Here is an 8459-nt window from a genome sequence, read left to right on the forward strand (position 1 = left end):
TTCATCTTTTCCTGCCCTACAAGCAGAAATTAAAATCAGCTAAGCCTGTAGTAAGGACTGTAAAGGGATGGACTAATGAATCAGAGCTGGAACTACAAGCCTGCTTTGACTGCACTGATTGGAGTGTTTTTGAAGCTTCAGCCACAGACCTGGACGAGCTCACAGATACTGTGACATCATATCCTGTATCCATTTCTGTGAGGATATGTGCATCCCTACTAGGACATTTTTATCATTCAATACCGATAAACCTTTTTTACAGGAAAACTCAGACAGCTTCGTCATGTTAAAGAGGATGCTTACAGAATTGGGGATAAAATATCGTACATCCAGGCTAGGAACACACTAAGGAAATCAGAGTGGCTAAAAGAAACTATTCAGAAAAGCTGAAAAAACAGTTTTGAGTGGAAAGGCCTGAAAAGCACCACCAAGTAAAAGACGCTTCTCCCTCGCTCTGTAGAGAGTCAACTAATGGCTGATAAACTGAATGTGTTTTACTGCAGCTTTGAAAAGTCCAGTCTCACACCCCTGCCCCCACTCTGATATTCACTTCACACACACACCAACACCTCCTGGAACCCCCCTCCTGCTACTCAGTCTGCACTTATGATCTGTGAGGAGGATGTGTGCTGGGTCTTTTGGAAACAAAAGACTAGGAAAGCTTCAGGCCCAGACAGTGTTTCACCTGCCTGTCTGAAAGTCTGCGCTGACCAACTGGCCCCCATCTTCTCACAGATCTTCAGTAGATCTTTGGAATAGTGTGAAGTTCCCTGCTGCTTCAAACACTCCACCATCATTCCGGTCACCAAAAAACCCAAAATCACAGGACTTAATGACTACAGACCTGTCACTCTCACATCTATGGTCATGAAGTCGTTTGAGAGACTGGTTTTGGCCTACCTGAAGGACATCACTGGACCTCTGCTGGACCCCCATCAGTTTGCTTACCGAGCAAACAGGTCTGTGGATGATGCTGTCAATATGGGATTGCATTATATCCTGCAACACCTCGACAGACCTGGGACTTATGCAAGGTTCCTATTTGTGGACTTCAGTTCAGCCTTCAATACCATCATGCCTGATCTTCTCTCAACCAAACTGACCTAGCTCTCCGTGCCCACCCCAATCTGTCGATGGATCACCAGATTTCTGACAGACAGGCAACAGCTAGTGAGACTGGGGAAACTCACATCCAGGACCCTCACTATTGCATCCTCAGGGATGCGTTCTCTCTCTACTGCTCTTCTCCCTGCACATGAATGACTGCACTGCAAAGGACCCCACTGTCAAGCTCCTGAAGTTTTTAGATGACACCACGGTCATCGGCCTCATCCGAGACAGTGACAAGTCTGCATACAGACGGGAGGTTGAACAGCTGCCGTGGTTACATAAACCTTGAGCTGAACACGCTCAAAACAGTGGAGATGATAGTGGACTTCAGAAGAGGGTATGGGTATTTAGTATATAGAATATATAGATTGTATATACTGGGGGGGCAAATGTAGGAATTGTAGAAATTATGTAGACATTTCAAAAAAATTTACAATGGTTATTAAGGTTGCTATGCCTCTGGTTACAGTATGAATGCTTCTCCAATACATGAGTCATCATTATCATTATAGTCTCACCAGTAGATGACACTACAGGTCACATTCAACACGAGCATCATCTGTTGAGATTTCAGATTTCCATTGTGTCACAGAGTCACTATTATTTGCTCACAGATAAACAAAACATGCTTACTCACAAAAGGAAATGCTCAGCTGTAACTTCCTTGAAAATTCCAAAGTATCTTGGATTCACTACCTCACAACATTTTTCACAAATGCTTCCACACCCAACATGTTTCTAAAATAGGTGGTTAAAAATATACTTTCTTTTCCCCCTAGAATTTAAAATATGTCATAATGTTTTATTGGAGGAGGAGCCTAATTCTGAAATGATATAAATATACACAGTAACAGCTAACAGCGCAAGTCCTCAGCCTGAACAGCAGCGATTGCAGGTATATTGCTTATCTTATGCTGACTTAATACTGACATTCTGTCATTTTCTATACTGCTGTATAAATATAACTTGTCCTTCTTGCATCTTTATTTAGTTTTTAGTTTTGTTTTAGTTCAATTCAGGTGTCTTGGCACAAACTCAGGTGAGGTGTGTGTCTCTTGGCGAACTCAATGAACTTATGCCTTGAAATTTTGTTCAGTAAACAGGTGGCAATCTCAGAGAATGCACTCTGGCTGGCGTCTGTGTTTAACAGAGCCGGTAAAGGTGCCTCACCTCCACCCATTTACACAAGAATAAGATGTTTTTCTCATTAAATGGCTCATAAAGCGCAGCTTCCATGCAATATAGAACTCTCTGTTCCTGAAAAAACAGCCCAGAATAAATTTGCCTTAAATAAGTGGGTAGGAAAGAGGGAACAGAGTAAGACAAGGAGGTTTTCAGAGGTCGAAAATAAATGCTAAAGTCAGGGAGAGCATGGAATTAGTTTTAATTCCTCTATCCTATCATTTTGTTCTATACTACAGGTTATAAAAACAGCTGTCACTCCCCGTAGAATTTGCACAGCTGAGTGTGAGACGAGTCCTCTGAGAAATAGAGAAAGCGAGAGACCAGATTATCCGTACCATTGCTTAAGCAGACAAGCAGAAGCTTTAAGTCTAAGACATGGACGTGGCACACATTCAGGCCCTTTATGAGCAGCAGGGGTATCTGTCAGCTCTTCCTATCCTGAGTCCAGAAGAGTTACAACAGGCCCGAGATGCCTTTGCTGAGCTGGAGAGAAAACATGGTGAGTTGTGCTGGAATTTTGTGCATATTTGTTTTCTGTGTTAATATTGTTAGCAGTGTACTTCATAACCTTTTAATTGAGGTATATTTACAGGGTTGACCAATTAATTTTCATTATAACATCTTTATGCGTTATGAGGATATTTAACTGTATATAAAGAAATTTCCATTCGTTTTTAAAGGTGAAGTGTGTAAATTCTAGGCCTCTAGAGAAACCAAACAAAATTGCAAAAATAATTATTTTTTTTCAAACAGGTTTCTCGAACACTTCCCCTGTCTTTCATTGGTAGAAAAAACAGACAGTCCCGCCTCAAACTCATGCCATTGGTTGAGACATTTCTGCTGTGTCAGGCAGTTTACGCTATAGCACCACAGATAGTCCTTACACTTATTGTGTAAAGATAGCCTACCTTTATGGAAATTGACTCAAGTAAAAGTTAAAGTAGCTCATGAGAAAAATACTCAAGTAAAAGTATTAAAGTAACTGATACACTTTTAAATACTAATAGTTATCTGAAATAAAAAAAAATACTTTTGACTATTCTTACTATTTTTAATTAAGTTACCATTACTCTCTAAATCACAAAGTTGTCGTTAATAAAAACAAATCAAGTGGTCCTAATTAAACTACTTGAAATGTCACAGTTTTGAATCATAACTTAAATATATGCATTCTTTAAACCTTGGCTTCGAGTACAACTAACTCAATATTTTTTAGTAGGCTAAAAAATTGCAGCTGTGTGGAATACCAATAAGCCCTTGTGCTTGAACAAATTATGTATGTTTGGTCAAGACAAAAGAACTTATGGAGAAATATAATAATTGTTATTAGAAAACTAATATAGTTTTAATTCTCATGACTATTGTTGTTGTTTTTTTGTTTGTTTGTTTGTTTGTTTTAGCTGGTTGATAGTTGTGATTTGTGTGAAGTCACCATGAGGGTGATTAGCGTTACCTTTGGTGAATTTGGAGCCTGTTAAATTAAAGTCATTCTTCTCTAATCAATTGTACTCCAATGTGCCATATGGTTATCCGAGAGTCCAGTCATTGTTTCACTTATACTGTATAAGATGTGCTATAAAATCTAAGTATGGTCAACTAACTAAATTTTATGGTGTAACAAATGTACTTATGTATCAAAAGTACACTAAATGGCATAAATAAATGGTACAGATGGCTGTAGTTGATTTATACACATCTTGGTTCAATTTAAATGGTAAACACATTTTATTCATTTATGAACAGCTAAATATTACAAATATGAACAGATCTCCAGGAAAGGTGGTAGACGAGAACAATTGTTAAAGCAAAAACTTCATCAGAAGGCTATTTCACAACGTGAGCCCAAAACTGAATAAAATTCATTCAGTTTAAACTCAAAAACACAGATTAAAATTTACATAAACAGTCTCTTCTCTTAAGATTCCCAGGTGGAGATGCAACACACGCTGTCCTGGGATCCGGGTGATTTTGATTCAGAATCGCAAATCAATTTGCAAAATGAATCTTTAAGACCGCTTCTTTGAACCGATCTTACGTATTCAAAAGAATTGAATTGTTCGAAAGATTCGACTCGAGTGATTCATTCATGAATCGGATATCACTATCACAGAGCTGCAGCAGTTTACATTTACAGCTGTTTTATTTTCTGCTTTGTTCAATCGCAAAAGTAACGAAAGGGTCTGAAGAAATGGATGTATTAATTTTCTATTCAAAAAGTAGTGACGCAAAAGTGGAAGCCATCAGAAATGTTTATAGTTTATTAAAGTACAATAAAATAAAAGTAGGCTACTTAAGTGCAGTAACGAAGTCTTTGCCGTTACACCTCTGGTTGTCTCAACATACACTGCTTGGCCAAAAAAAAAGTCGCTGTTTGGATTTAAATAAGCCGATACTTAAGAGTCTATGATTGGATCATTATTGCAGTGATTAATATGATTCAGCTGGCAACAATTCTTTTAACCCTAACTGATGCAGTGTGTAGCTTCTCATTTCTTAAACAACCATGTCTGAAGACGTATCCCGTGGTCGTGGAAAAGAAGTTACTGTGTTTCAGAAGGGGCAAATTATTGCATCAAGCAAAGTAAACAACTAAGGAGATTGCTGAAATCACTGGAATTGGGTTAAGAACTGTCCAACGCATTATTATAACCTGGAAGGATAGTCGTGAACCGTCAGCTTTCATGGAAGAAATGTGGTCGGAAAAAAATCTTGAATGATTTAGTGATCGTAGATCACTAAAACTCTTGGTGAATTCCCATCATAAAAAATCGACAGTAGAACTCACAGCTATGTTTAATAGTGAAAGAAAGAGCATTTCCACAATTTACAGGATTGGGTCTAAACAGCTGTGTGGCCACAAGAAACCCACTTGTCAGTGAGGCTAATCTGAAAAGAAAAAAACACTTACATTTGCTAGGGAGCATAAAGATTGGACTGTGGAGCAATGGAAAAAGGTAATGTGGTCTGATGAGTCCAGATTTACACTATTCCAAAGCGATGGGTGCGTCAGGGTAAAAGGAAGCGCATGAAGCGATGCACCCATCATGCATAGTGCCCACTGTACAAGCCTCTGGATGCAGTGTTATGATCTGGGGTTGCTTCAATTGGTCAGGTCGAGGCTCAGCAACGTTATGCGGCAATAAAATGAAGTCAGCTGACTACCTGAATGTACTGAATGATCAAGTTATCCCATCGATTTTTTTCTTCCCTGACGGGATGGGCATATTCCAGGATGACAATGCCAAGATTCATCGGGCTCAAAGTGTGAAAGAGTGGTTCAGGGAGCATGAGGAATCATTTTCACACATGAATTGGCTACCACAGAGTCCTGACCTTAACCCCATTGAAAGTCTTTGGGATGTGCTGGAGAAGACTTTACGGAGTGGTTCGACTCTCCCGTCATCAATAAAAAATCTCAGCCAAAAATCAATGCAACTCTGTCTGGATGGAAATAAAGGTTGTGACGTTGCATAAGGTTGTCGAAACAATGCCACGACGAATGCGCGCCATAATCCAAGCTAAAGGCGGTCCAACGAAATATTTATTTGGCCAGGCAGTATATTTAACTGGGATAAGAGAAAGTGTTTATCTTTAAAACAATATTACATAATTTACCTGTACAATATTATACATTTCCATGACTTTTCCGGCCTTAGAATCACAATTTAAAAATTCCCTGATATACATAGTTAGAACCATGAATTTTGGGTTGAAATAATGGATATATTTATTTACTTTTACAGGTGAAGAATACACCTCTTACAGCCTTCATAACGTTCATATGGAGTATGATTGGGTGATGGGCCTCGCCAAGCACCCTCGTCTTCTAGAGTTGGTCACAGCAGTTTTGGGACCTGATGTCATCCTACTCGACTCCAGATTCATTTGCAAATATCCAGTGCAACCTGCTAAAAAGCAAGAGAACAATGACATCATTTTGTCCAGCCAATTGAGCGATACCTGCGAAAAGGAAAAGGAGTCAACCAACAATGAGAAGACAGAAAGCATGCCATTTGTGGCCTGGCATCAGGACATGAAGTAAGCAAAATGTACACAAATTACAATGCAGTATGTTGGTTTTCTATTAGCTTGATTGTCCAAAATGTTATTGTAATCCTTTGAATGTTGGTGTTTAGGTACTGGGGTTTTGATGGAGGTCCAGTTCTGTCTGTCTGGCTCGCTCTGGATGACTCACTTGAGGACAATGGAGCGCTGCAGGTTATTCCAGGTGTGACAACTATACTAGATGTTTTCTGAAAATCATTTCAGAGAAGATGTGCAGTGTAAATTGCTAAATATATGCAAAAAAGAGGTTTGAAATCTTAAGTGTCTAAACTGTTCTTTACTTGTCTGACAGGAAGTCACCAGTCTGGCCTCCTGCCTCATCACCAATCAAAACGGGTCGGCAACATGCTTAGTGTCAATCAAGAGATCCCAGAGGAACTGGTGCAGACTGAGAACGCAGTCTTATGCCCCCTTCAAGCCGGTCAGATGTCTGTAAGTATCATTGTCAAAGTTGAAACTACAATTTGGACAAGTTTGTATGTAATCAGTATTTTAAGTCATCTTTGCATGTCCATGCATTCATTGTTCTAGATCCATGATGGACTTCTGGTTCATGCCAGTGATCCCAACATGTCTGATCGGAGGCGCTGTGGCTATGTGATCCGCTATGTCCCCACATGTACTTATCCAATCCAGGTAAAACTCTTAATTAAAATAATGAGGATGATATACTGTATCATTTTGTATGTGATATACTGTTAGCCATAAACACTGTTGAAGCTAGAATAAGCATAAATATGTGTGTTTTCCTGACAGGACCCTGAGCGACCCAGAACTTTTCCTGCCACAGTGCTGGTCAGCGGATTTGACAAATACAACCATTTCTCCAGCAAAACCTGCAAACTGTAACTGGCTTTAATTAAGATCTGTATTTAAGAAATGAACTAATGAAACTCTAACAGTGTGTGTCTCCTGAAAGTGCTAGTTGTTTTTCCATAGTGTTTTTAACTTGTGTTCAAATAATTTGCTTACTATTTTTAGTATTGTTTTTATTCTCAGTGTGTCCCATTCACTAAACACAAGCAAAACAAAATGTCACAATTCAATTTGAATTAATAATATATATATATATATATATATATATATATATATATATATATATATATATATATATATATATAATTATTATTATTATTTATTTATTTTGTTTTTATTTGTTTGGGCTGTGTTTCATTAATGGGGCCCAAGATTTAGTTTCTGAAAACTGTTGTAAATTCAAATTGTTATAGTACAGTAGTATTACTCAGAATTTGGGTGTTATTTTCAGGCTTTTCAGGAAATCATTTGCTAAGGGGTTTTAAACTTTATGATTTAAAATATGAGCCTTAAAATTAATTCACGTTCTAACCCTGTAATTGAAATTTGTAATACTCAATAAATTGTTCAATATTACTTCTGGATGATTGTCGGTTCATTTCCAACTCATTTAAAAAAAATAAAAATAATATAATAAATATTCTCATAATACATGGCTGCAGTGTTTCACATTTTTATATTATAGTATAGAACACAATGTCTGAGGATTTTAGCAATGCTCTAAACAAAATGAAACTGGAAGGTGGCATGTTAAACTGGGATGCTCTATATAGAATTGATACAGTAAGTGTTCAACAAGAGTGTTGCTTAACCTGTTGATGCAGCATCTCATCAGGACAATTACTTGGGTTTAGTGTAGATATAGAATGAGGAAGAGACAGGGAAAAGCATTAACCAGAACAAATGATCACATTCATAATGCACCATACAACAGACTTGGAGTCTTTTTTTTTCTTTTTTTTCTCCCAATTTGGAATGCCCAATTCCCAATGCGCTTTTAAGTCCTCATGGTTGCATAGTGATTCGCCTCACTCCGGGTGGTGGAGGACAACTCCCAGTTGCCTCCGCGTCTGAGACCATCAACCTGCGCATCTTATCACATGGCTTGTTGAGCGCATTGCCACAGAGACATAGCGTGTGTGGAGGCTTCACGCCATCCACCGCGGCAACCACGCTCAACTCACCACACGCCCCACCGAGAACAAACCACATTATAGCGACCACGAGGAGGTTACCCCATGTGACTCTACCCTCCCTAGCAACCGGGCCAATTTGGTTGCTTA

The 8459-nt window shown here is 38.6% G+C and overlaps 1 protein-coding gene across 1 annotated transcript; it reads left to right on the top strand.

Moving 5' to 3' along the window:
* The first annotated feature begins 1926 nt into the window (after positions 1 to 1926).
* On the top strand, positions 1927 to 7827 carry LOC127412813 (L-threonyl-[L-threonyl-carrier protein] 4-chlorinase-like). The gene is made up of 7 exons (XM_051649466.1): positions 1927 to 2005; positions 2532 to 2794; positions 6039 to 6333; positions 6432 to 6523; positions 6653 to 6792; positions 6892 to 6996; positions 7117 to 7827. The coding sequence occupies exons 2-7, from the start codon at positions 2671 to 2673 to the stop codon at positions 7207 to 7209; spliced, it is 849 nt and encodes a 282-aa protein (XP_051505426.1). The 5' UTR covers positions 1927 to 2005; positions 2532 to 2670; the 3' UTR covers positions 7210 to 7827.
* The last annotated feature ends 632 nt before the right edge of the window (positions 7828 to 8459 follow it).

The sequence above is a fragment of the Myxocyprinus asiaticus genome, chromosome 22 (assembly GCF_019703515.2).
Source record: "Myxocyprinus asiaticus isolate MX2 ecotype Aquarium Trade chromosome 22, UBuf_Myxa_2, whole genome shotgun sequence".
In the NCBI taxonomy this organism is placed as follows: domain Eukaryota; kingdom Metazoa; phylum Chordata; class Actinopteri; order Cypriniformes; family Catostomidae; genus Myxocyprinus; species Myxocyprinus asiaticus.